Below are 27,840 nucleotides of genomic sequence, written 5' to 3'. Positions count from 1 at the left end.
TCTCCAGCTCCCTTTGCCCCTCCCCCAACTCCTCTTGCTTCTCTCTCTCTCTCTCTAAGGTAAATATATCTTTATAAAGGAATAAAGTAATATTAACTAATTACAATTAAATACAATTAAAAGTTCAGTATCTCGGGGCGCCTGGGTGGCTCAGTTGTTTAAGCGACTGCCTTCGGCTCAGGTCATGATCCTGGAGTCCCGGGATCGAGTCCCACATCGGGCTCCCTGCTCAGCAGGGAGTCTGCTTCTCCCTCTGACCCTCCTGCCTCTCATGCTCTCTCTCACTCTCTCTCAAATAAATAAATAAAATCTTTTAAAAAAAAAAAGTTCAGTATCTCAGTTGCAGTAGTCACATTTCAAGAGCTCAAGAGCCACATGATGCTAATTAGCTACCACACAGAACTCAGATATAGAATGTTTCCATCATCACACAAAGTTCTACTGGACAGCACTGCATGCATATTCTCCCCAGAATAAAGGCTTTTCTGTTCACATGCAATAGTTTGCATCCAACTTTACAACTTTTACAGTTTTGCAGGGTTGGGGTGGGGGTTAGGTGGGGAGGTAGTCAGTCATTCACTGATTGCTGAGGCCCCAGAATCCAAGAAAAAGAAGCCCTGATATGATAAGCAATTTGAGGACTTCATCTCAGAAAACAGCAAGTTGACAAAAATAAAGCAACAAAGCTGCTACAAATTCAGTATGCTCACTGCTTTAATTGTTCCTCCTCATGTAAAGGGTGATTCTTACCTATCCAGCCACATTTAAAGAAAACATCAGCTTAGGGGCCCCTGCGTGGCTCAGCTGGTTAAGTGTCTACCTTCAGCTCAGGTCATGATCCCAGGGTCCTGGGATGGAGCCGACATCAGGCTCCCTGCTCAGCGGGGAGTCTGCTTCTCCCTCTCCCTCTGCCACTCTCTAGCTCTCTCTCTCAAATAAATAAATAAAATCTTAAAACCACCACAACAACATCAGCTTATTATCCAAAAATAACTGAAAAACAATGTTAAGGATCTTCTGCAATCTCTTAAGAAGACACCAAAGGGGAATAATATTCACAACACACTGCAAATCTTCTTGAATTATCTTTCCTATCTTTTTCCTCTTCTCATCCTCCCACACATGGCACTCGCTTCCTGAGAGCTCTCTGCATCCAAACCCCCTCCAAACCTAGTCTGCTGCTGCTTCTCCCCTTCCTCCCCTGCACGGCGAAGTTCTCTGTTATGTAGCTCTGCAGAATATGTTTTATTTTATTCCGTCATACAAATACAGTGGCAAAGAATAACAAAGAGAAAGCTCCCAGGGTGATGTGACCAGGCACACATTCCACAGTGACCCAACCCACAGCTCTCCCTAGCAGCCTGGACCAGTTTCTCTGAGGTGACTCATTCTCCTACTGATGGTTTACTCCCCACATCAACTTCCTCTTCTGTCCTCTGCTCCCAAGGACCAGAGTCTGGGAGAAACTCACGACTGAGCCTGACCCAGAAGAAAACATTTTGCTGGGATGCCAGAGGGAACTGATGTCATAGGGAAAGGGAGAAAACCAGACGGGCCAGTTCATAGAATGTTTTATCCCCCACTGATAATTGTTTTATTATTACTTTTTATTGGGCATTGCCCTACTCCCTAGTGAATGGCTTGCTGTGGGAAATACATTAACTCTTAACACTCTGTGAAGGTCAAAGGCTTCTTTTCAATCTGAAGATAAGCCCAAGAGTGACATTCTTATCTTCATATTAGGATTGAGCTCCCACGTATTTCAGGTGAAAGCTTATCCCTGTAGAAAGAGCAGTCCTGGGGCGCCTGGGTGGCTCAGTCCTTAAGCATCTGCCTTGGGCTCAGGTCATGATCCCAGGGTTCTGGGATCGAGCCCCATGTCGGGCTCCCTGCTCAGCAGAGAGCCTGCTTCTCCCTCTCCGCTCCTCCTGCTTGTGTTCCCTCTCTCACTGTGTCTCCGTCAAATAAATAAAATCTTAAAAAAAAAAAAAAGGAAAGAAAGAAAGAGCAGTCCTATCTGAGAACTCCGATGCCAATCCACCATCGTCAGGTCACACACCCAGAATTAGTGGAGAAGGCACATAGAGCCGAGAGCTGTCACATTTCTTATCCTTCCTTATGTTCTTCACACGCATCAGAACTCGTCATCATTGTCCATTCCATGTAGATCACTTCCTTCTGCTTTATTCCCCATTTCAGAATGCTACCACTGCATAACCAGTTCCTCAAGCCAAGAACTTGGAAATCAACCTGAACTCCTCCTCACCCAGCCTCCCACATCCAGTCTATCTCCATGTCCTATGATATTGCTTCCTTGGGATAACTCACCTCCTTAGTATGTATCTCTATCACCTTACATCAGGCCACTGGCATCTCTTGCTTGGAGAACTGCAGTGGTCTCCCAGCTGGGGTCTCCCTGCACTGGCTCCCATGTTACTTCCCCCTGTAACCTGCTAGTCAGTGGGCCATGTGGGGCTATCCCTGTTCTTACCTTTATATTCACCTTTAGGCCAATCTGACTACACTGTCATATCTTCCCAGAACAGTAAGAATCCAACTGCAAAATCACTAATGGATAATGTAGTTTTAAATGAAGGGATCTGTAAAGTCCCAGGAAGGGGCTTCAGTACTTCCTACACAGAACCCTCGTCTCTCCTCTCTCCCCACCTCATTATGGCAGGTATGGCCACCCCTCTCCCTCACTCCGTTTCTTCCCCTATTATCCCGCAGCTGCCCTCTAGTCAAATTAGCTCTCGGTCTCCTCCTCCATATCTCCTACTCTGTCTCTCTAATCCTTTCAGCTGCCATTTCCTTCTGAAACTATCTCATCCCAACAGAACTCCTTAAAGCCCTTCATGGCTACTCACCGCTTTCAGTAGAATCCACACTCCAGAACATGGTCTACTAGGCTTCGCAAGCCCCAGCCCCAGCTCCTTCTCCTCCATCTCCCCCACTTGAACCCTCTGCCCCAGACATACCATAGGGTAGTGGGGATCACCCCTGGTCTCCTGTGCTCTCTTCTATGTGGGCGATCTGTCATGCTCCCCTTTTTCCCTATGATTAACTCCTACTGTCTTTCAGGGCTCAACCTAAACATCTCCTGGAAGCCTGCCTTATAATCTCTAAGACTGTTAGGTGGTCTCACAGCAGTTTACCCTTATCACAAATGTGCTCTCAACGGCTGTTTGAATAGCAGCTTGAATATACACTTCCACGACAGAATTGTATTACTGCATGCCTTGGGCCTCTTAGAGGGCCTCAATTATAGCGTTGTACTCAATGATGATGAGTAACTAGATAAACAAAAGCTTAAAAGCATGTTCCTGCCTTGGGTCTGTGGCCTTAGTAGAGAATGGAACCCATTAGCCCCTTAAGCATTAAGCCCATGATTCTGGCCTTGTTTGTGTTCTAACCTGCAAAGGTTAGTACCTGGGTTCACAGAAAAAAAAAAAAAATCCACCTTTAGGGTTCCATGGATGATCATAAATGCCCCCTAGCAATTTAGCTGTGTTCCTTCTAATTCTGGAAGGCTGTACTTGGCCCTATCTCCACATCAGGGCACATTTTCTAAGCTAGACATGAACCCCTCTGGTGATTGCATACTGTGAGACTGCACAATATAAGCTGAATCATTACTATTTATAAGCAATCTTCCACCTTGAGTCCTAGTAGGCTACTTAGTTGACTCCACTTCTCTCCTAGGAGATAACCAAATTGTCTCCAACCATTTTTGGGGGGGGGGGGTCTTTCCAGGCAACAATTATGTAGAAGTGGTAGGAGTCAGATAGTGCTATTAACACACCTAAACACACCCCCCAAATGGGGAGGCATCTGGACTTCTGGATGCCTTTAGCATGTGTAAGCTCCTGTAAGGTTTTGTACTTTGACTCAAGATCATATTTGGCCAAGGCTCTTTCCTGCTTGACTTCTGAAGGCCAGCAAAGAACAAATAGAAACTTTACATAATCCAGAATACAACAGATGGTTCTGTTTTATTTTAGAAATAATTTATTGTGCTTTATTCCAACTATAAAAGTAGTACATGCTAATTACAATTTGATAAATACAGAACAGCATAAATAAAAATACAGAAATCATTTCCAACAAGAGATATCTCCACAAACATTTGGAAAGTTATTTTCTTCTATGCTTTCTCATTATAAGCAATGAATATATATGTGTGTGTGTGTATATATATATATTTTTTTAAGGAACCTCCAATGAGTGTGTGTGTGTGTATTCCCTTGAACAGAACTGAATAGTACTGCTCAAATTTTGTTTCCCTTTTTTTTTTCAGAATATAAAAATGAAACATAGTTGCAGTAACTATTTTTAACTTTACAGAGATGTATAAGGTCTAAAGTGAAAGTTCCCACAACTGCATTCTTTGGACACAACTGGTATCAACCAATTTAATGGATTTCTTGAGAACATATACTTACATGTGTCCAATGTATTTATTAAACATTTTTTTAAAATTAAAAAAAATTTTTTTGCTATGTTAATCACCATACATTACATCATTAGTTTTTGATGTAGTGTTCCATGATTCATTGTTTGTGCATAACACCCAGTGCTCCACGCAGAACGTGCCCTCTTTAATACCCATCACCAGGCTAACCCATCCCCCCACCCCCCTCCCCTCTAGAACCCTCAGTTTGTTTTTCAGAGTCCATCGTCTCTCATGGTTCTTCTCCCCCTCCGACTTACTCCCCAACATTTTTTTTTTAAGTATGCTCCATACCCAGTGCAGAGCCCAATGCAGGCTCAAACTCACAACTGTGAGATCAAGACCTGAGCCAAGATCGAGTCATCCACTCAACTGACTGAAGCCACGCAGGTGGTCCTTAAACAACATTTTAAATTCATTTTAATTATAACTAAATTACCATGACCTTAATATCCTTCAAAATATCATTTTATAACCATGTAACATTCAAAATTATTATGTTGAACCACTCCCTTATTATCAGGGGTTCAATTTTTTAATTGCACAGAATGCAATGAACATACATAATTTATTGTAAGGATTTCTTATTTCCTGATGATAAAATCCTACAAGTGAAATTACTGGACCAAGAGCTATATGTATATTATCAGGACCTGATGTATAACATCAATCTACCTTCCAAAAAGGTTATACACTCAGTAGTTATGCATGGGTGCCTATTTTTTTTTTAAAGATTTTTTTTTTATTTATTTATTTGAGAGAGAGAGAATGAGAGATAGAGAGCATGAGAGGGAAGAGGGTCAGAGGGAGAAGCAGACTCCCTGCTGAGCAGGGAGCCCGATGTGGGACTCGATCCCGGGACTCCAGGATCATGACCTGAGCCGAAGGCAGTCAGTCGCTTAACCAACTGAGCCACCCAGGCGCCCCCTATTTTTTTTTTTAAGGTTTTATTTATTTGAGACAGAAAGACAGCGAGAGAGAGAACACAAGCAGGGGGGAGCAGGAGAGGGAGAAGCAGGCTCCCTGCTGAGCAGGGAGCCGGACAAGGGGGTCTCGATCCCAGGACCCTGGGATCATGACCTGAGGCGAAGCAGATGCTTAACAACTGAGCCACCCTGGCGCCCCAAGGATGCCTATTTTTTTTTTTTTTTTAATTTTAAAAGGCTCAGAGGTGGGGGCGCCTGGGTGGCTTAGTCTGCTGAGCTTGAGACTTGATCTCAGCTCAGGTCTTGATCCCAGGGTCCTGAGTTCAAGCCCCACCTTGGACTCCACGCTGGGCTTGAGGCTACTTTAAAAAAAAAAAAAAAGGGATGCCTGGGTGGCTCAGGTCATGATCCCGGGGTCCTGGGATCGAGTCCCACATCATCGGGCTCCTTGCTCAGTGAGGAGTCTGGTTCTCCCTCCGCCTGGCGCTCCCGCTGCTTGTGCTTTCTCTCTTTCTCTCTAATAAATAAATAAAATCTTAAAAAAAAAAAAAGGCCTCAGAGGTGGTATAACTACAAATCAACTACTGTACCTTCAGATTAAATGTTTAGTTTTATTCTCTTGCTATTGCTAGCATTAATGGAGTTCTTGTTTGTTTGTTTGTTTATTTGTTTTAGTAATCGCTGCACCCAACGTGGGGTCCAAACTCACAACCCGGAGATCTGAGTCACCCGTGACTGAGCCAGCCAGGCGCCCCTAGAGTTTGTTTTTAACAAGTTTCATACCTGCCCCCCAACATTTATTTTATTTTATTTTTTAAAGATTTTATTTATTTATTTGACAGAGAGAGACACAGCGAGAGAGGGAACACAAGCAGGGGGAGTGGGAGAGGGAGAAGCAGGCTTCCCGCGGAGCAGGGAGCCCGATGCGGGGCTTGATCCCAGGACCGGGGGATCATGACCTGAGCTGAAGGCAGACGCTTAACGACTGAGCCACCCAGGCGCCCCCCCCCCAACATTTATTATAAACATTTTCAGATATACAAAAAGGCTGAAAGAATGGTACACTGAACATACTGAACGCACCGTCTGGATTCTACAGTTAACATTCCGCCGTATTTGCTTTTGTGTATCTGTCCAGGCATCAATCCATAGAGGTTTCCTTTTTTTTCCCACAGGTTTCATTTTTAATATACAAAGCTCTTTTTAGATGTCTATCTTTGTAACGTCCCCAGGTTCAGTGCCCTGAACTATGGGAGGTAAATGTGAAAAAGTGCCAAGATGGCAGTCTACCTGAGCTCCTCAGAGGCTCGGCCCACAGGCTGGGAGCATGGCTGCAGGTTCTAATCCTGGCCCCACTATGAGACCTCAGTTTTCTCACCTGTAATATCGGAATCCCATCATCTTTGGTTAGGATTAAAAACACAAATAGTGGGAGGCACTCTATAGCGACAGCTGAGATAGCTGAGACTCTTGTACTCCCTCCTAGTCTCTCCTGAATGTCAAGCCCAAGTTCTGGAGGCCATCTCAGGCCCCTCACGCCCATCTTTAGTCCACCTTAGACCCTCAGTTCTAAGCGATTGTAAAATGGGGGCAGGGTCGCCCAGAGGGCTACTGACCTGAATCTGTGGGCCGCGACAGCCCCACCCAGCCCACCGTCCCGGACTCCTTCAGGCCGCAGCCGGGTCAGCCTGCGGCCCGGGCCTGGCTCCCTCCCTCCGGCGCCCCGCCGGACACTGGCCACTACCCGCGTCACCTCAGGGGGTGCTCACAAAATCCTGTGAGGTAGACAGCGCTACAGAGGCAGAAAACTGAGGCCCAGGAGGCCTGAGTCACTTGCCCATGTCCCGGCCACTTGTCCATGAAGCCGGCGACTGAACTGCCTTCAGAGAATTCTAGAAATCGAACCCAATTCGCCCGACTCCACGCTCTCCCTCTCTTTGCCCCCGGGCCCGCACGCACCTACAGGGGGCGCCGGCCTGCACGCACGCGCAGTCATCGCAACCGCGTCCCCTTTAAGACAATTCCTTTTGCTTCCTCCGACCCCTTCACTTCCGCTCCGCCGTTCCCACAATGCAGTGCGGCTGAGCGCCTCGAAGCCCGCGGGGACGCTGCGGGGGGACCCCGGCTGAGGCGGCGGCGGCGACGTGGGCTGCGGCGGGCCCGCGGCGTCGGGCGGTGCGGATGTCGGGCTGGGCGGACGAGCGCGGCGGCGAGGGAGACGGGCGCATCTACGTGGGGAACCTTCCGACCGACGTGCGCGAGAAGGACCTGGAGGACTTGTTCTACAAGTACGGCCGCATCCGCGAGATCGAGCTCAAGAACCGGCACGGCCTCGTGCCCTTCGCCTTCGTGCGCTTCGAGGACCCCCGGTGAGGCCCCGCTCCGCCCGCCCGCCTGAGGCCGCGGGCCCCGGCCTTCCCTCTTCCCTCTCCCCTCCGGGGCCTCCCCTCCCCCCCCTCCGCGCAGACCCCTCACGGCGCCCCCGGGTGGAGGATGAGGCCTCCTCTCACCGCAGGCTCCGGCCGTCCCTTGCTCCGTCGTCACTTCCCCTAGGATTATTTCTTTTTTTTTACTTTACTTGAAAACACAAAAGCTGGGCGTTTGGAGGGCCCCGGCCCGCCCAGACCGGCCTCGGGGATGGTACATACGATCATTCTCTCTCTCACGGCTGGAGAGGCACCCTTCTGGGGACGCGGCCCGGAACCAGCCGGGAGAGGACTCGGTGAAGAGCAGAAGTGGCCATTCGCCCCTCCCTGCCTACCCCTCCCCCCAGCCAGAACTCGCCGTTAGCGGGGAACAGACTGCGGGAATGTGGTCGCCTTTGGAGGTCGTAAAGGGGTCTCTGTGATGGAACAGATCTCTACCCGCGCGCGCCCCGCCCTGCAAGGCCACGACCTCGTCCTTATAAAAGCACCAGGGATATGGAAAAACTTCTAAAACGGTCTGAGGGGGTCTCTGATTTCACGCCACTCCTCTAATGAGGGAGGCACCGCTAGATGCTTAGGGCCCCAAGCATTTGGAAGCTCTCGATCCCTAAACTGGCTTAAAGGGGGCACTTTGTGATTTTGCAAACTTTGTCGACCTTGTAGCCAGAAAAGGCCTGGGAACTTTCAAAACTGCGGTTGGTGGTTCTTAGAAGCCACCGCATGGACTGGTCACTGCACTTGGGGGTAAATAAGAGCCCACTCTCGTTCCTAGCAGTGACCCAGGGAATGCTTTACCTAGTCTGCGCCCCGCAGGCTTCACCCAAGGACTGTCCATAGGTGTCTTCCCTACCTGGTGTGGTGGTATAGGGCAGGGAAGGCATCTGAGGACAGGGAGGTAGGAAGCACCCTGAGGCTTTGATGACTGACAAAGCTCATTCTTAGCGCCTTGCCATTTGTCTGAAAAGCGGAAGTAGGTATTTTCACACCTAAACTGGAGAAGGTTACACTGTAACCTTCTGTAACACTTCTAGTGTGTTTTTTGAACACTCACCACGTGTCAAGTACCACTTTAGTAAACCCACAAAAGGTAGTGGTAGCCACATTTTACAAATGAAGAAACTGAAGATTTAGAGTTGCTGATAAAAGAGAATGCTAGTAAGGGATCAAGGTAGGATTTGAACCCCCTATGCTGCTCTTTAAAACACAAACTTCTGTATGGTATGCTACATTGTCGTCTCTTCCCTCCTTTCTTCCATAATAGAAAAGCTGTCTTTTGATAACACTAGATGCCAAGTTTCTAGCAAAGCACTGCATACACAGTATCATATTTAATCCTTACAATAACCTTGTGAGATAGGCGTATTACATTTAAGAGACGTGAAAATGATATAAGCATTTACCCGAAGACGGCTACCTAGTCAGTAGCAGAAAAAGGATTTGAACTTGTCAATCAGTATTCAAAGTCTGCACTTCAACCCTAGCAGTTCTGCCTCTCCTTCACTTCATTGTAAATACAGCCAGGGTTGCACTGGTCGTGGTCCTCATTGCTTTTAACCTTGCGACTAGAATATCGATAATGATGTGCCTGTGACAACTGAATGATGCCTTCATTAGTACATCTTTGGCTCTGCTTGTCCATCCAAGCTCTGAGGCCATTCTTTCAACAATCCAGTCCTGGAGAACCAGCTTGGTTCTCCTAGAGTCCTAGGGAAGACTGAAAGTAACTTCATGGAATATTTCCTCTTTTGGCAAAACTGTACCCAGAGAGTGGTCTTCACAATTTAGTTTTCCAAACTGTGATGAAAAGGTACACATGAGAGTTGCGTATTTCTCACAAGACACAAAGCATCTGTCTTTTGAGCCTGATTTTTTTCTTTTGAAGATTTAAATTTTTTTTGAAGATTTTATTCATTTTTTTTGAAGATTTTATTTATTTATTTGACAGGGCACAAGCAAGGGGAATGGCAGGCAGAGGCAGAAGGAGAAGCAGGCTCCTTGCCGAGCAGGGGGAGCCTGATGTGGGACTCGAATCCAGGACCCTGGGATCATGACCTGAACCGAAGGCAGTCACTTAACCAACTGAGCCACGCAGGCGCCCAAGATTTTATTCATTTATATGACAGACACAGCAAGAAAGGGAACACAAGCAGAGGGAATGGGAGAGTGAGAAGTATGCTCCCCGCCAAACAGGGAGCCTGATGTGGGGCTCGATCCCAGGACTCTGGGATCATGACCTGAGCTGAAGGCAGACACTTAACAACTGAGCCACCCAGGCACCCCTGATTTCTTTTTAAATGAATTTTTCTTTCTAGATACTTAATGGTACTGGGCCTTGTTGAAGAATATTAAAGGACTAGTGTGTGCTGGGCATTTTGAGAAACTGCTCATAGGGTTAGAGAAATAAATATACTGGTGAAATCAAATCCTCTGTCAACATTTTTTTTTTCTAAATTAGTCCTCTTATAAGTCATCTATTTACCCCTTTATTATCATTCCATACCTAGAAAACCGTGTGTGTGACAGTTGTAAAGTTTAATTCTAATATCATGAAAGGTCTTCACACAAAAGCAGTAGTGCATCAAGACTGTTTTATTTTTCTGACTCCAGGTTTCCCTTTTATACTTGTTCCTCAGGTCCCTCACTGGGAAGTCAGCCTCTTGAGCAGCACTAACTCCAAACCTTTTTTTGCAGAGATGCTGAAGATGCAATTTATGGAAGGAATGGTTATGATTATGGCCAGTGTCGGCTTCGTGTGGAGTTCCCCAGGACTTATGGCGGTCGGGGTGGGTGGCCCCGCGGTGGGAGGAACGGGCCTCCTACAAGAAGATCTGATTTCCGAGTTCTTGTTTCAGGTATGTTCCTTTAAAACTGAATGAGATGATGCATGTAAAATACTTAGCACACAGTCTGGCCTCCAAGAAATGTTGTTATTCTTCAGTGCATGGGACATGTGGGGCTTTCTTTTCAATAGCCTGTACAGTCTGAAGCCCTGCCATCTTGCCACTGAGGCAGGTATCTTGCAAATGAAACTGCACTGGTAGTGTAGCCTTGGTAGAACATCAACTTGCTTCTTATAAAGTTTTCTAGTGTTGAGAGGGAAGATGAGGGCAAAACCCTGTGAGCTAGAATTCTATAGAGATGTTTTCTTTTGTAATGTACTCGGTATCAGACTTGGTAGACATTCCAGGAATCAGATTTGAACTACTGCCTAGCCGTGGATGCTGAAAAAGGCCAGATTTTGGTGGTGGCTTTGGAATTATATAAAAAAGAAAACAAAAGAACTTGGAGTTTTAGGGGTTGTACTGCAGAATAGAGAATGAAATGTCTAGTGTTGACAAGTCATGAAATGCCAAGCTCAGAGGTTTATGCATCTTTTCAAAATACTAAAACAGCGGTAAAAACCTGGGGCCTTCTGCACACTGCAGGGGCATTTTAGGACCATGGTGGAGTGAAATATATTGAGAAACCTGGCACTTTTTTAGATATGAATGTCACACAGTTACAGCAGACCCCCATGGTACTTAAGAGTGATCCTCTCAGTATCTGCCTATCTTGTGTCCCTTTGTAATTTTTTAACCCCAGAACTCTATTCCCTCCTTCAGGATGTCATACATATCTTTTTTTCTCTCCATGCTGCTCTGAAATCCTGCTTAGAAAACTATTAGGAAATGGCTGCAATCCTGAGCTGTGAGCGGTAAACACAGCCTTTGAGAGCAGGAGCACATTTCCCTTTCATGACATCAGGTAGGGTTGTATAATTCCCGACTAGTTGTAGCGTCTGAGTCTTACCTTTTCCCCCACTGTATTGAAGAATGTTGGTGATCTTTTGAAAGGTACTTTAGTTTGTTAGTCATTCACACCTACAAGAAAACAAACTTTAGATTTTTGTTGTGTTGTCACCTTCAGCTACGCCTTGGTTACTTTCATTGGATAGTTTCAAAATTCCCATGTCCTGAGAACCCAGTCAAGCAAGAGATAATTGGTACTGATAAATTTCATAATGGAGAAAATTAGAACTCAAAGTCTTGGGAGTTTGATATTAAATATGAAGGCTAAAGAAAGGCTGTGAATTCTCAGAGATATTAAATCTGTAATGGGGTGGACTTCTTGCTCTGTTGGAAGGGCTTGGTGTCTGGAAGATTAGCCTAGGACCAACTTCTTATGGTGATTTACCACACATACGTTAGTACTCTTCGCTGGTTTTATGCCCCTTACAATTTGTGATTTGGGGATCCTCAGGATTTTAAAGTAATGATTGATGAAAAGGGGAACCTAGGTATTGCTGGCTCTTAACAGGTCAGTTAACATGGCTGAAGGATATGGCCTTTTATGTTGTCCATGCCTAGGACTTCCGCCATCAGGCAGCTGGCAGGACTTGAAGGATCACATGCGAGAAGCTGGGGACGTCTGTTATGCAGATGTGCAGAAGGATGGAATGGGCATGGTTGAATATCTCAGAAAAGAAGACATGGAATACGCCCTGCGTAAACTGGATGACACCAAATTCCGCTCTCATGAGGTGAGTTCCCACCTTCTTTTGAGCTTGCACCTCCGCCACTCCACCTGAAGCTGACCTAGCAGACATAGCAACAGGCCATGTGTTTGCCATTTGATGACCTCACAGTACCATTAAAGATCTATCTTAAGTGGATAAAGCCAAGGAATTCATCATGCCCAAACCCTTCAGGGTCATGACAGAGAAAAGTCTGCAGTCATAGTGTTTTTAACCTGGAGATAATACTGTTGCAGTCTGTCATAATGTGGTGAGCTGTTCTGTGATACCATCCCTTTCACAACTGGCTTAATCTGTAATGTACTTCTGTGAACCTAATTATTATGGTTGTCTCTCCTCTGGGTCTAGTCTGGGCTCTGCAAGCCAACCTCATCATCTCAGCTCTCCTAAGGTACTGCTGTTGTGCCAAGTTATCACTTCATTTTTCCTTTCCCAGAGTAATGCATTTTCTTGTAATCACCTTATCCTCAGGACTTAGTTCTTGATGTCTTTCCTTTCAAGAAGGCAGCCGTTGCTTTAGATCTCTCAATTTGATTCACATGTTGACTACCCCTTTGATATCACTGAGATAAAGACAGCAGACCCAACTGGACATTGCTTTTTCTGGTTATTTTGTCTTGAGTTACTGTGGGGTTTAGGTATGTCTGGGGTCCATTTCTTTCTCTAAGGATTCATATAATTCCCTAATTTTATGACTTGGAAAGTACACAACTTAACAGTGCTTTTGCTCAGACTGAATTTGGAGCAGAAACAAAACAGGATCTGGTCCTCAGTTATACTGCAAAGCAGGGCCTCAGTAAGGATAAATCCAATTACTGACTTCACCTAGGGACTTCCGCATCCGACTTCTTTCATCCTAGCATTTTTAGATCCTCTGAGAGTGCTGGCTGAGGGCAAAGGGCACAGGCCAGCCTGGACATGACTCTGCTGCCACTTAATTTTTTAGCTGAGCTATGCTCTGAACCTTGGTTCCTCGATATGCAGAATAGGAACAGTAATAGCACTATCTTGTAAGACTTGCCAAGAAGCTAACTTATGAAGATAACTGAGTAACCCAGATCCTGACACCTGAGAGGTGTTGAATACAGGTTAGCTTCTTCCATAGGTATTTATCCAAAGATGCATATATGAAGTGGCAGAGGATTGAATTGTATGACCTCTGAGATCCTTTCTAGTTCTTAGATTCAGGGGTCAGTGGCAGTAATTCAGGTATGTTAACAGTACTGGGTAGTATTTGAGCATTTACCACATGTGAACTTGCCATTTATTATTTGTGTCACACTGGAACAGATAAGAACATTATTTTCCTCATTCTTGAAATGAGCTGGTAAGCATACCAACCTCATAGCATTATTGTGAGGGTTTAATGAGATAACATCATGCCAGAAAAACAGTAAGTGCTCAGTATTTAACTATTATTGTTAGGTAGCCATGTTAGGTATTAGTGTGCTGTATTCTTCGGGATCTTATTTTTTCCTGTACTCTTTATGTTTAAATTGCAGGGTGAAACTTCCTACATCCGAGTTTATCCAGAGAGAAGCACCAGCTATGGCTACTCACGGTCTCGGTCTGGGTCAAGGGGCCGTGACTCTCCATACCAAAGCAGGGGTTCCCCACACTACTTCTCTCCCTTCAGGCCCTACTGAGACAGGTGATGGGAAATTTTTCTTTATTTTTTAGGTGAACTGAGCTGCTTTGTGCTCAGAATCTACATTCCAGATTGATGATTTAGTGTCTTAGGAAATTTTTTTAATTTTTTTTTAAGGAAATAAAATACATAATTTCTACCAGGGCCATATTGGCAGTGAAGCATTTTAAACTGCAGAAATTGTGGTTTTGGTTCAGAAATAAGTTGTATATTTTTCACCCCTGATTATGGGAAAAAAATCAGTGCTGTGTCTTTGTGGGTTGCTCTACTATGGAGATCAGCAGTTACTGTGACTGAGTCGGCCCATTCTGTTTAGAAATATATTTTAAATGTTTAGTAATTGACATGTGTGGTTGTCCTTGATTAAGTTAATGGATTTCACCAAACAGGTACACTGGTTAAAAAGAAAAAAGTAATTGAGTTGTAGTAGCAGCTTATACCCAGTTGGTAAGGAGCAGAAGTGGATAACTATTTGGGGACAAAGATAGTTGCTATGTTGGTGGTTTGAGAATTTCAATCCCAAGAGTTGCTTCAGGATTATCTTATAATTCAAGGCCAAGCTTATAAATAAAGCTGCCTTAAAGAAGACGGGAGCATTTAAGACAGGGCAAAGGAATGGAAAGAATAAAACAGACTTTTTAAAGTCAGCAGCAGCATAAAGATCACTGGAAGATTTTAAAACCAAATGTGGCAGTTTGGAGCGGGGGGAGTCTCTTTAAATTTTGGTTCTATCACTTTTATCCATAAATCTGTTTCATTTATCCTTGGTATCTGAACTTTCTTAAAACACAAAACAAACCAGAAAACTCCACTATCTTGGATTCTACTCAATTCAGTAAGCATGGTGGGGGTGGGGAAGTTACTTTTTTCCAGGCCTGGGCTTTTTTTAAAGAGCCACTTTATTGAAGTATGATTGACATGTAAAAAGTTGTACTTCCTTAATCTCTACAGCTCAGTGAGTTTGGGGTTAAGTGTGTATCCATGAAAGCATCACCACCATCAAGGCTATAAACATATCCATCATCTCCCAAAGTTGCTTCCCTACTCAAGATTTATTTGTGGTAAGAACATTTAATACAAAATCTACCCTCTTGGCAAATTTTTAGTGTACAGTACAGTACTGTTTAGCTATCCCCAGGGCTATTTTTGACATAGGTTCTTTCAAGAAAAACTATAGCTGTGGCTGGCATCCCTTTTGCATGTAATCACTTTGTGGGATAGTGGATGATTGTAGGTTAGGAGTTCGCAAGCTGTAGAGTCTACTTTGAATACTCTTCACACCTTAGGAGAAAGTTAGCCTTCTGCTGGGAACAAAGTAGGTACCCAGGGACAAATCTGAATTTGTTTGGTAAAGATACAAGGTTTCTTGGATTGACAGAAACAGCAACTAAAAAGTACAACACACGTTGTCACATAGTGATCAGATGCACTGTCTAATAGTTACATCAACAGAAAAATTCACTTAAGTGCAGTTTGGTAGATAGTCTCTAGAGGAGATAAAGGAGGATAACATCTTACATACTGAACAGTCTGTGAATAAATACTTGGAAAGTAACAATACCTCTTCCAGTAGCAGTAGGAACTCACTGCCTTGTTTTGGCTAGATTATTTCCCAATTTTGTCTTCAGAGAGTTATTAAAAAATACTTAACCATCAGTTTTTTTTCAGGTGACTGAAGAAAGTTGGAACATTACTGTTCACAGTAACAAAATACTATCTTTGGGCTTCCACGTGTTCATAGGGTACCCATTCCCAGAATAGCTACTCAGATGTGTGAAAAAGGCTCTTGTTCATCCTGCTTTGGCAAAGAGATATTACCTGTTTGAAAACAGTAACAAGAAAGAATGTTATAGTTGAGTCTGCTTCCCAGCGGATTCTACTGAGCTAACTTATCACTTGGTTTGTCATGAAAAATAAGCAATGCAAATAAGTGTAGCTACTACCCTGTTTTTCTGAGTGTCTGAAAGAATAACAGTTGTAAGTGAAGCCTAATAAATGCACACTTTTCAATAAGGAGCAGAGACAGTTTAGCCAGTTCTATGCATATAGGAGTGTAAGGAAAGACTAATGATTGTGAATTCACTTTGTCTCAAGAAGCAAAGTCTGACACAAAGTTCTTTTTGAGAAATAGCATATGTGGATCAATGGCTATGTCTGCTAAAACAGTGACAACTATCAGATTCTGAGAGAGATCCTAAAATCTTTTTTTTCTCTTCACAGTTAATTTGAGGTGGTTTAGTGAATCAGAGGCATGATTAACAGTCGAGTCCACAATTTTCTAAGCTTTCTTTCCCATTCTTGCTTCAGGCAAAGCTTTCCTTTAATTGGCTGGTCTTGGTCAGAGAGGTAACCCTGAGCTGGGGGACTGATGTTTGTCTCTGAGGCTAGTTAGAATGGTTCTCTGAGATGATCGGAACCTGAAGCTGGTACTTGGAAAACCATCTACTACCTGAGTGCTCAAGCTAGTCCCATTCCCAGATATCCAGAAGGGTGCAGCAGGTGTCTGCAGAGGAGATTAAAAAGTTCAACCCACCCAAGATTCTGGATTTTAGTATTAGCCCAGAGTTATTTTAAGTTTTTATTTAAAATAGTCACAGTACATTTTAGAGATGCAAATCTCAACGCCAAGGTTGCAAAACGATGGCTCACAGGATGCATCTGGCTTGCAGCTATGTTTTATTTACATGGTATTTATTTATTTTTTTAAATCTTTGAATTAGTTCCCATACTTAAAATTTGGGAAATACCACACACACATGAAAATGCCAGATGTCCGGGTTCTCGGGGAAAATGGACTCACATTATTGCCAGGCACTGAATGAGAAGCAGTGAGTGTTAGTTGCCCCTTCAGGCAGAGCTTGAGCTCCGGATTTGACACCATATACACACCTCCCCGCCCCAGTCCTGTTTTGTGCATTCCTATTACAGACTGGCCCCTAGAGGTGCATGTGACCCCTCCAGTCTACTGCCACCACCTATACTTTTTTTTCCACTGTTAATATATGTGGGGTTTTTCATTCCACTTTTATTGAGAAATCATTGAGATACAACACGGTCTAAGTTGTACGACCCAATGATTTGATATATATATAGCAAAATGATTACCAGAACAAGATTAGTTAACATTCATCATCTTACATAGTTACAGTTTTTTCCTTGTGGTAAGAACTTTTAAGATCTACTCTCGTAGCAACTTTCAAATATAGAATACACTATTGTTAACTATAGTCATTCTGCTGTATGTTGAAGTTTGTACCTTTTGACCACCTTCACCTAATTCCCACATTATTTTTTTTTTTTTTAAGATTTTATTTATTTATTTGAGAGAGAGAGCATGAGAGGGGGGAGGGTCAGAGGGAGAAGCAGACTCCCTGCCGAGCAGGGAGCCCGATGTGGGCCTCGATCCTGCGACTCCAGGATCATGACCTGAGCCGAAGGCAGTCGCTTAACCAACTGAGCCACCCAGGCGCCCCACATTATTCTTCTTAAAGTACTTTCATGTAGCAAATTTGGACTGTACAGCTCCTACTATATTCTTAGTTCACTGAGGGACAATCTGTTAAGCCACTTTGGGGAACACATACCTGGGGGGGCTACAAAATACTCCTCCACAACTCGATGGGCGTTTTGTAGTAGTTCTTCAGCACAGTTGCCTTCTACCACATTGTCAGATCTCAAGTATAGACATCTACAAAACCAGAAGCTCAAGGTTAACTTCCCAGAAAACACGCTTCTATAGCATGGGTGGAGAGGGTCAAGAATGGGAGGAAATGGAGCGGCATATTCTTGAGTTATGGTCACTACCCAAAAGATGGAGGAGCTATGGTCAATAGTCGACCAAATAACAATCTATAGTTTATAGATTCTCCACCACTCTAAGAGGTAAGTGGTAATTATTCCTGAGGACTGGTATGTTCAATAAATATTTCTGCATGATTACTATGGGTAAGTTGCTTTTGGTGGAGACAGGTAAGGCAATTACAATATAATGTGTTTAAGTCTAATAGGTAAGCAAAGCTTGCCAAGGGAGTAGAAAGGGGCACCTAAACCAGCCTAGGTGAGGAACAGGTACTCAGAATAGGTGATGTCACTGCTAAAGGATGAGCAAGAAACCGATGGATTGGTGGGATGGGAAATGGACTTCGGGCAGGTGAAGAAACTTGCTCAAGAGTGGATAAGTGCTTAGACAGTAGGTCCAAGTGACGGGACTGAAATTGGCACCAAATAAATTGGTACAGTTCTTGTACCCCTAACATGAGCTGTTTTTTCACCAGCAGCCACCTTCAGGGACATGGAGGTGCCTGCCCTTGCATAGCTGAAGAATATTCCACTATTCTCTGGGCCTAGTGGCTTCATTAAAATGTCCAGATGGCAAACTAGTGAAACCAAACAGAGGTTGAACATATCTATGGGGCTTCACTGCTGTTTCAAGGTTTAAAAGTGCATGGCAAGATATCTGAGCCTGCTTCCAGATACTTGGGCTGAAAAATAAGCAGTCTGCTCAGTCACTGATAGGGGAGCAGCCAAGCTCTTTCTACTTTGAGCCAGACAGACTGAGGGCTAAACCTAATGGGACAAAAAGGCAAGGATGTGACATGAACATCCAGGCAAAGGCTGCAGAGGGTTAAGTTGTAAGATTCTTTTAGGAAAGGACTTGTTCTGTTTCTTTTGTGGCGCCCACCCTAGGGCTAGACACAAAAGCACTCATGGTACGCAATGTAGAGAGCTGCAGTCTATTCCAGGATCTGGCACTCTTAACTCTGTTTCCTTGGACAAGTATGGATCTTCCCAGACCTTAACTTTCTTCCCAAAAAAGTAAAGGTTGCACTTTTTTTTTTTTTAACCATATGGGGGCCTATGAGAACTTGGAGAACAAAATAAAAATCCTCTGTAAAGGTGACCATTGGACCTTCTGGAGTTTGTATTTCTGTTGGGTGGTATAACAAAATGGCTAAAAGAGCTTGGGCTCCTGAGTCACAGATAAATTCAAATCTTAGTGGCATGTGTGGCACGTGTACAAGTTATTTATCCTGTCCATGCACCTGTTTCCTTATTTGTGGAATGCTTCATAAACTGCTGGGAAGATTAAATGTTAAAGAAGATCTGATAATTCTCAGGACCTGCATTCTCACTGCAGTAAGAGGTGGGTGCTGAATAGCACCTGCTCCTTTCAGAGTTAGTGCACCTGGGCACACCTCAGTCACCACTCCTCATTCAGAATATACCTCCGCACTTAACCTGCTGTAATCACACATTACCTGCCTAGCCCCTACATACAGGAGGCTAATTGCTCCTGGGCACTTGGAGCGTTTGATGAAGTGAGACTCTACTACCACCAACAGGTGGTTAAAAGCTACTGCTTCTCCACAGATGTAATAGCAAATGATTTATTCACTCATTTGATAATCAGATTTCCTATGTAAGTAATGTTTCCAGAAAAAATTCACTCCCATAAATGCCACACATTTTCACCTAGTTATACTGTTTATGATGGAGTTGTTTGCAGAAGAAACCCACACCTTCCTATTTTCATAATCATAGGCTACTGAACCCAGTGTCTCTGTGAGCATGGCACATCAGTGGTTCACTTGGCAAGTTGCTTAACTTTTCTTGACCTCAGAATCATGCATAATACTCCAAACAGGACCAGGTGCCTATCAGTTGCTGATTGATAAATGTCTATCTCACTTCCTCTTTCTCAGGGTTCTACCAGAGAATTTAGCCCAAGTACTATAGGACACCCATTTTGATAATAAATCAACTATGGACGGGCGCCTGGGTGGCTCAGTTGGTTAAGCGACTGCCTTCGGCTCAGGTCATGATCCTGGAGTCACTGGATCGAGTCCCACATCGGGCTCCCTGCTCGGCAGGGAGTCTGCTTCTCCCTCTGACCCTCCTCCCCTCTCATGTGCTCGCTCTCTCATTTTCTCTCTCTCAAATAAAATATTAAAAAATAAAAAATAACTATGGACTAATAAAACTATGAGACAGATAATAAATAAAATATGGGCTAATATTATATACTATCCTGGGAAGCACTGAAAAAAATCATTTGAATCTTTATGTGTTCTGGTTCAGATGAAATCCTGGTTGAGAAAGGCTCACAAAGCACTTTAACCAGTAACTGTGAGAAATGCTAATAAAAGCAATTTAATGGAAAGCACTATGGCCGCACCGGAGAAGAAATGCCTTTATTGGCCCTTAGACTGACCAGATAGGACCACTCTGCTGCTGGTGTCAGGCTGCCAGGAGTCATTTCTCTGGGCACCACTCTATTTCCATCTACAAGCCTTTTCCCTCCTTCCTAATTAATTTCTAGTTTGATGCAGACTGGAATGAGAATCAATTTGGCTAAGAATTTTTGGTTCAAATAAGATTCTGAGGGACATCCTAAGCACTGAAGAAGTATTTGGCTGCAGTCAGATATGTCATCATCTGAGTCAGTCTCTGGAGATGGGAGAAAATAAAGGTTCTAGGGGCTGACTTTTATTTATTTTATTTATTTTTAAAGATTTTATTTATCTGACAGAGACAAAGAGCACAAAGAGGGAGAAGCAGGTTCCCTGCCAAGCAGGGAGCCCGATGCGTGGCTCCATCCCAGGACCCCGGGATCATGACCTGAGCCTAAAGCAGAGGCTTAATTGACTGAGCCACCCAGGTGCCCCAGGGGTTAACTTCTAGATGGCATATGGGTTAACTTCTAGACGGCATATCTAAAATTTATTTTTTGTCAGAGCGAGAGCACGCGCACACAAGCAGGGGGAGCAGCAGGCAAAGGGAAAAGCAGGCTCCCTGCTGAGCAAGGAGCCCGATGTGGAACTAGACCCCAGGACCCTGGGATCATGACCTGAGCTGAAGGCAGACACTTAACTGACTGAGCCACCCAGGTGTCCCTTAGATGGCATATCTAGAGGTATATTTGAGAACTGAGGCTCTGAATTTCAAGTTCTGGATTCTCTTACTACACATGTGAAACTCTGGGGCATGTTACATAAGCTATCTGTGCCTCAGTTTCTTCATCTATAAAGGAGATACTAGTATTTACCTTCCAGGGTTGTATGTGATAATTCAGACAATGCATATAAAATCTTAGTGCCTGACACATAAAGGCACTAACTGCTTTTTAGCTAAAACCAAAGGATAGGGTATTAATGTGCCAAGAGCTTTCTAATAGCCAGTTAGTGCTTTTACACCTAGTGTGGCCTAAAACAGTTTAACACTTGTCTTAAATGGGTTCCATTTCAAACATCAGTGAGGCAATATGTTCAAAAAACAAAGTCCTACAAGTGCTACATCTCCTAAAACAGAATTAAACTGGTTTCCAAGTTTATGGCCAGACTGCAGATCACTGAATATGAAGTCACTACTCCAGCTACCAGATCCAAATCCCTCTCCCATCTTTTTCACAAACTCTTCCCTGAGTAATAGTTGCATTTCTTTAGTTTCCCTCTACACGATCTGGGAAATTCTGTCTCCTCTTTGTGCTTCTATTCCCAACTTTCCCAAAGATATTAATAAAGAACATTCAGTGGGGTGCCTGGGTAGTGCAGTTGGCTAAGTGACTATTGGCTTTGGCTCAGGTCGTTATCTCAGGGTCGTGAGATCAAGGCCCCCATTGGGCTCTATGTTCAGTGTGGAGTCTGCTTGGGACTCTTGCTTCCTCTTGCTCTGCCCCCCTTCTCTCTTTCAAATAAAATCTTTAAAGAACATTCAACAAACATTTACTGCTAGATACTAAGAATATGATGAGTAATAACAGATGTGCTCCCTGGAACATGGATGAGCAGTAGGAGGGGGACAGAGAATTAAATATTACTCAAATATGGGATGCCTGGCTGGCTCACTCAGTAGAGCATCCAACTTTTGATCTCGGGGTCATGAATTCAGCCCTACATTGGGTGTACAGATTACCTAGGAAAATAAATAAATATATAAATAAATAGTACTCAAATAGATGTATAAACACAAGTAAAATTACAGCTCTATTGAATACCATGAGAGAGCCACAGGTCCTGAAACGGAGCCTGACTTGATAGAAAAGAATCTGAGGAGGAGGCAGTTGAAATCTGAAGAAAGAAAAAGTAGGCAAAAAAGAGTAGTGGGTGGGATGAGGTAGGGGATTCTAAGAAGGAAACAGAATGGAGAGCTCAACTGAATACCACGAGAGAGCCACAGATGAATAAATCTTTTTAAAAAATTTCTATTTTGAAGTGCTACATAATTTTGGGGAAACATTGACATGTAGATTTGAGCAACAAATTACAAAATAAACAGCCCCCCCTTTTTTAAGATTTTATTTATTTATTTGACAGAGAGAGAGCACGAGAGCAGGAACACAAGCAGGGGGAGTGGAAGAGGGAGAAGCAGGCTTCCTGCCGAGCAGGGAGCCTGATATGGGACTCGATCCCACGACCCTGGGATCATGACCTGAGCCGAAGGCAGATGCTTAACGACTGAGCCACCCAGGCGCCCCAGATTACAAAATAGAGAAAGGATGTGAAGGAATCAAAGACTGGAGGTGAGAATGGGAGGCCAGCAAGCACTTTACACAGAGGTTATGGTTACAGATAGGTCTGGTTCTCCTTATTGGTGCTAATGGCAGCTAATCTTTTTTGCTCCCATCTATATTAAGAGTATTTTTTTTTTAAGTAGGCTCCATGCCCAGCATGGAGCCCAATGTGGGGCTCAAACTCACAACCCCGAGATCAAGACCTGAGCGAAAGTCAAAAGTTGGACACCTAACTGACTGAGCCACCCAGGCATCCCAAGAGTGTATTTTTTTTTTTTTAAATCCCATCAAGGGGGCACCTGGGTGACTCAGTTGAATGTCCAACTCTTGGTTTCGGCTCAGGTCATGATCTCAGGTCCTGGGATCAAGCGGAGAATCGGGCTCCCCACTCAGCGAGGAGTCTGCTTGTCTGCCTCTCTCTGATCCTCTCCCTCTCTCTCTGATCTTTCCACTGCAAACCACGCTGCACTCTCTCTCAAATTAAAAAATCTTTTTAAAAAAATCCCATCAAGAAAAGGATAGGACAGAGTTGTAGACTGCCTCTGTCTTTAAGAGTTACATACCCATCCTTCCCAAGAAACTAGTCCTAACCAGCAAACAAGTCTGCTTTTCAGAAAAGAGCATTTTCTTTAAAAATGTATTAAGAGGGCACCTGGGTGGCTCAGTTGGTTAAGCGACTGCCTTCGGCTCAGGTCATGATCCTGGAGTCCCAGGATCGAGTCCCACATTGGGCTCCCTGCTTAGTAGGGAGTCTGCTTCTCCCTCTGACCCTCCCCCCTTTTGTGCTCTCTCTCATTCTCTCTCTCAAATAAATCTTTAAAAAAATAAATAAAAATGTAAGATTTCGGGACACCTGGGTGGCTGAGTTAGTTAAACATCTGCCTTCGGCTCAGGTCACGATCCCAGGGTCCTGGGATTGAGTCCTGCATTGGGCTCCCTGCTCAGCGGGGAGCCTGCTTCTCCCTCTACCTGCCTCTTCCCCTGCTTGTGCTCGCTCTCTCTCTGACAAATAAAATCTTTAAAAAATTAAATAAAATAAAAATATTAAGATTTGGCAAAAATTGGTAGAAGTGGGGAGAGGCTGTGCATCCTTTCAGTATAATATTCACAAATTGCTTTGTCAAAGACCTGCTCCTCCCTGCTGCACTATACTACATCACTTCTTGTGTTACTATTCTGCTCCTTTAAGCATTTGTGTTTTGGCCCTCAGTATAAGATGAAAAGTTAGAACTTCCCTCTGTCTGCATTTCCACTTTCTTTTTTTTTTTTTAAAGATTTTATTTATTTATTGGACAGAGAGAGACAGCGAGAGCAGGAACACAAGCAGGGGGAGTGGGAGAGGGAGAAGCAGGCTTCCTGCTGAGCAGGGAGCCCGATGCGGGACTCGATCCCAGGACCCTGGGATCATGACCGGAGCCGAAGGCAGACGCCTAACGACTGAGCCACCCAGGCGCCCTCCACTTTCTTTTAAAACTAATTAGTTACAGTTTCTTGCATGCTCTGAGGGAACAAAACAAAACTTAATGCATATACCAGAATATGTCAAATAGATAACACATTAAAGTATTGATAATCCCATACACAATGTTCTGAACTTTGCCTTTTTTATTAAATATATCTTTTCATATCAGCATAGTTGTTTCATTACATTTATTTATTTTTTTTAATGGGGGGGATATAATGTATCCTAAGATTTTTTTTTTTTTTTTGACCCAGCGAGAGAGGGAACACAAGCAGGGGGAGTGGGAGAGGGAGAACAGGCTTCCCGCTGAGCAGGGAGCAGGGAGCCCGATGCGGGGCTCGATTCCAGGACCCTGGGATCACAACCTGAGGTGAAGGCAAACGCCTAACAACCAAGCCACCCAGGCGCCCCAGTTGTTTCATTATTTTTAAACAACTGTCAAATATTCCATTGTATGATGATGTATTTAGCCATGAAGGACACTTAGACTGTTTGTTTTTTGTTTCTTGGGGTTCAAAAATTTTTTTTTAAATTAATTTAAGTAAACTCTACCCCCAACTGGGGCTGGAACTCATGACCTGGAGATCACAGCATGCTTTATGGACTGAGCCAGCCAGGCACCCCTTGTTAGGAGTTTGTTGTTGTTGTTTTTTGTTTTGTATTATAAACAGGTTTAGATACCATGAACACTCCTGCATACATCTTGATGCACTTTTACAGATGTTTCCACAGGGAACCACTAGGTCTGAAGATATGTACAGGCCATATTTTGAGACAGGAATCCAACAAGTAAGCAAGTCAAACATGAGCTCACATTCTATTAACAAGAGACAAATCACCAAAAATAAGATAACCAAGAAACAGAAGAAAATCCAACAGGATCAGGAGTAGGTAACTGTTAAGGGAGAAGATATTTGGAGAGGCCTTAACGAGGAGATAAACTAAGACCTGCCAAGGAAACAGGCTGTCCAAGAAAAGGGGAATAGCAAACGCAAAGATCCTAGACAAGAAACACATTTGTCATGTTGGAGAAACAGTAAGGAAGATAATGTAGCTGGAGTAAAAAGAGCAGAATGCCCGAGTGCGGGGACTCTGTGAAGCAGGGCCTCAAAGGCGATGATGAGCACTTCGGACACGGTTCCTAGTTACACTGGGAGGCCAAGGGGACTTTAAACGGAGTGACAGGATCCGTAATGAACAAAGAAAAGCATGAAAACACTTACCCGCGGGGTGACCGTGGGCAAGTTCTTGCATCTCGCTAAAGCTCTTTTCCCTTCTGTGGAAGGACACACTAATCATCGCCACCTCAAATGGCTGCGAAGGCGCCACAGGCAAGGCTTGGGGGTGCGCAGCCGCGAGTGTTTACCTGTCCTCCAGTACTGATTCCATGGGCTCTACCCCGTCCGTGTCCACGGCGCGGAGCCGGTCGGCAAAGGCGATGGCTTTCTCCAACCGTGCTACAGCCTCTTGGCTGCCGAAGTCCACAAGGGCTAGACGCTCCAGGTGTTCGATCACCTCGGCCGTGACCCTGCCACTACGCTGGGGGGATGAGGCGGAGAATAGGGGTCACGGGTGGGGCCTGCTCCGCCTCCTTTCCTTCTTCACCACCCGCTTAGACGCCCCCGGACTTTACCTGAGGATCCGCCTTGGAGGTGAAGCCCCGGCGCCAGCCCACCCAGGACCGTAGGCCCAGCTTCACCGCCCGCGCCCACATTTCTCTCTTCAGCCGCCGTAGTGCGTCCTCACGTAAAGCCGACGACGCACTTAGGAGTGACGACATCAGAGCGCGCCGCTACTGCCGCCGCCGCCATGAATAGCGTAGGGGAGGCCTGCACCGACATGAAGCGCGAGTACGACCAGTGCTTCAATCGCTGGTTTGCCGAAAAGTTCCTCAAGGGGGACGGCTCCGGAGACCCGTGCACCGACCTCTTCAAGCGCTATCAGCAGTGTGTTCAGGTGAGCCCTTAGGTGGCCAGGGCCCTTTCGTCTCTACCCTCCGCCCCTGCTTCTCTCTGCGGTGTCCCCGCCACACGCGTAGTATTTCGCGGAGGTTGGGATGGGGAGGGTGAAGAAAAGCCACAGTGAGGACAGTGGCCGGAGCTCTCTCCCCACCATCACCACCAAGGCCGCCCGGTATTTCTCTAAATGACAGAGTTAAATATTTTTACAATGCTTTACATTTTACCGAGCACAGAAACATCCTTTGGTTCATTTGGTGCTCCTCCTAAACTCGTAAAGTGGGCATAGTTCTTGGTATTTTATACATGGAACGTTCCCCAAATAGGAGGTGATTAGTTCAAGTTAACCGGAATCGTTTCCTTGATTTTTGCGGTGGTGCACTATTCCACTGTTGTTGGGGGGCGAAGAGGGGTGTTAGTTTATCTGGCCTGTTAGACATGAGGGTCTCATTTTGTTGTTGTTATAATTCCTTCTTTGGTTTGCTGTATCTCTCAACCCGCTGGGAAATTTTCATTCCAGTTCAATGAATGTGAAACTGCTTTGGATTGTAAGAACCGCACTGGACACAACACTCCTAGTTAAAACATCCTCAGGGTAATTCCAAGTTGCTATCTTTAGCCCATTTATAGATAGGAAAGTGAGGCTTGCTCAAGGTCACATAGCCACCAAGCCCTGGAACTCAAGATTTGAATTTGTGTGTCATAACAGAGTGGAGATACTGTTTAAATTCCACATCTGAAACACTGACGATTCCTCACAACTCCTTTCCAATCTCTCTCTGGTCTTACATTTAATTTCTCCATAATGGTACTCAGGTTAAAAAAAAGTAGTCAAGTACAGTACAGTAAAAAAAGTACAACCCAGTCATGGTTGGGTGTTCTCTTGATCTGATTTACTTTTGTACCATCATATTTACAAAGTTTGGTCCTTAAGCTTCACATAGACCTGTGTCGTGTGTTTTCTTCTCCATCAGAAGGCAATAAAGGAGAAAGAGATTCCCATTGAAGGACTGGAATTCATGGGCCATGGCAAAGAAAAGCCTGAAAGCTCTTCTTGACCTTGACAGTCACCTTGAAAATAGACTCCTCCAATCAGGAAATTGAGGACACTGGATTTCGGCAATTAAGGCTGTGAAAATAGCCATCGATTTGATGATGAGTTTAGGAGGAAGGAGTTTTCTTTCCTCCTTGATTTCTCTCACTTGTAAAAGATGATGAACCCCATCACTCTGCTATGAGTTGATTTCTCACTTGCTCTGGCATCCTGCAGGAACTCCATGTGCTTAAACTGAATGACTTCTTGGGATTATGGTTGCAATACTTGGTCTGGGATCAGCTTTAAATATCCTTTGTATGTAAATACTGATAAACCTGTCCAGATGATCAGGGCTGCCTGACCTCTTGAGTTTTGCTGCAAAGGACATTAGGTACATTGTACCTAAAGGGTTATTATTCATGGAAACAATTGGTTAGGATCTCTCTTTTCTCTCAGGGAGCTAAAGCTCTGAAAAGGGATCCCAGCACAACAGTTTTAATCAATGCTTGGGAGCACGGTTTTATTTTTATAATAACAACTTTTAAGATTGCTGGTGGACTGGTAGCCAAGAGGAAGACAGCTTTAAGAGTTCTCTGCCTTAAGAAGAGGTGTCAGATTTCTGATTAAGATGTGAAAGCTTGAAGAATGTTGCACACCATTTCTGAGCTCATAGTGTAGTTTAGGAATGAAGATCCTTGGAGTAACAATGGAGAAAGATCCTAAATTGCAAAGATTTGCTGTTGCCAGCTTTCAGCCCAAATTAAGCAAGCGAACCTGTATTATCATTAAACTGCCAAAATGCTGCCTTTAGTAAAATGGGAGAAGTTTGTTTTATTTGCCTTGTGTACCTATCCTGCCTGTAATGTTTGTAATCATGAAGATGGAATAAACTGTAACATTTAGTTTCATTAT

The 27,840-nt window shown here is 44.3% G+C and overlaps 3 protein-coding genes across 7 annotated transcripts; 2 read left to right on the top strand and 1 right to left on the bottom strand.

The window, feature by feature from the left end:
• The first annotated feature begins 7,435 nt into the window (after positions 1-7,435).
• On the top strand, positions 7,436-14,724 carry SRSF9 (serine and arginine rich splicing factor 9). The gene is made up of 4 exons (XM_027576505.2): positions 7,436-7,745; positions 10,494-10,654; positions 12,149-12,321; positions 13,818-14,724. The coding sequence occupies exons 1-4, from the start codon at positions 7,558-7,560 to the stop codon at positions 13,959-13,961; spliced, it is 666 nt and encodes a 221-aa protein (XP_027432306.1). The 5' UTR covers positions 7,436-7,557; the 3' UTR covers positions 13,962-14,724.
• GATC (glutamyl-tRNA amidotransferase subunit C) lies at positions 10,534-25,731 on the bottom strand. Of its 4 annotated transcripts, XR_003516962.1 has the most exons (5): positions 25,568-25,713; positions 25,301-25,473; positions 17,548-17,651; positions 11,592-11,662; positions 10,534-10,670 (listed from the first exon to the last, which is right to left on the bottom strand). XR_003516962.1 is itself a non-coding variant. In XM_027576507.1 (4 exons), the coding sequence occupies exons 1-4, from the start codon at positions 25,646-25,648 to the stop codon at positions 15,729-15,731; spliced, it is 411 nt and encodes a 136-aa protein (XP_027432308.1). In that variant the 5' UTR covers positions 25,649-25,710; the 3' UTR covers positions 14,845-15,728. The 4 variants fall into 4 exon arrangements, 2 of the variants coding, with proteins under 2 accessions (XP_027432308.1, XP_027432307.1); XR_003516963.1 differs by lacking the exon at positions 17,548-17,651 and having other exon boundaries at positions 25,568-25,731; XM_027576507.1 differs by lacking the exons at positions 10,534-10,670; positions 11,592-11,662 and adding an exon at positions 14,845-15,781 and having other exon boundaries at positions 25,568-25,710.
• TRIAP1 (TP53 regulated inhibitor of apoptosis 1) lies at positions 25,715-27,836 on the top strand. 2 transcript variants are annotated; one of them, XM_027576511.1, is made up of 2 exons: positions 25,715-25,890; positions 26,870-27,836. In XM_027576511.1, exons 1-2 carry the CDS (start codon positions 25,744-25,746, stop codon positions 26,948-26,950), a joined length of 228 nt encoding a protein of 75 aa, XP_027432312.1. In that variant the 5' UTR covers positions 25,715-25,743; the 3' UTR covers positions 26,951-27,836. The 2 variants fall into 2 exon arrangements, with proteins under 2 accessions (XP_027432312.1, XP_027432311.1); XM_027576510.1 differs by having other exon boundaries at positions 25,716-25,890; positions 26,867-27,836.
• The last annotated feature ends 4 nt before the right edge of the window (positions 27,837-27,840 follow it).

This window comes from Zalophus californianus, chromosome 14, assembly GCF_009762305.2.
Source record: "Zalophus californianus isolate mZalCal1 chromosome 14, mZalCal1.pri.v2, whole genome shotgun sequence".
Taxonomy (NCBI): domain Eukaryota; kingdom Metazoa; phylum Chordata; class Mammalia; order Carnivora; family Otariidae; genus Zalophus; species Zalophus californianus.
The sequence above is the reverse complement of the archived record's forward strand: the minus strand, read 5'-3'. Positions and strand labels throughout refer to the sequence as shown.

Excerpts from the sequence above, each read along its gene's own strand:
- SRSF9 (XM_027576505.2), top strand. The coding sequence starts at position 7,558 with ATGTCGGGCTGGGCGGACGAGCGCGGCGGCGAGGGAGACGGGCGCATC. Across the intron at positions 7,746-10,493 it reads GTGCGCTTCGAGGACCCCCG|AGATGCTGAAGATGCAATTT; the intron begins GTGAGGCCCCGC and ends CTTTTTTTGCAG. Across the intron at positions 10,655-12,148 it reads TTTCCGAGTTCTTGTTTCAG|GACTTCCGCCATCAGGCAGC; the intron begins GTATGTTCCTTT and ends GTCCATGCCTAG.
- GATC (XM_027576506.1), bottom strand. The coding sequence starts at position 25,714 with ATGTCGTCACTCCTAAGTGCGTCGTCGGCTTTACGTGAGGACGCACTA. Across the intron at positions 25,474-25,567 it reads CCTCCAAGGCGGATCCTCAG|CGTAGTGGCAGGGTCACGGC; the intron begins GTAAAGTCCGGG and ends TCATCCCCCCAG. Across the intron at positions 17,652-25,300 it reads GAATCAGTACTGGAGGACAG|ATGTCTATACTTGAGATCTG; the intron begins GTAAACACTCGC and ends CTGGTTTTGTAG.
- TRIAP1 (XM_027576510.1), top strand. The coding sequence starts at position 25,744 with ATGAATAGCGTAGGGGAGGCCTGCACCGACATGAAGCGCGAGTACGAC. Across the intron at positions 25,891-26,866 it reads GCTATCAGCAGTGTGTTCAG|AAGGCAATAAAGGAGAAAGA; the intron begins GTGAGCCCTTAG and ends CTTCTCCATCAG.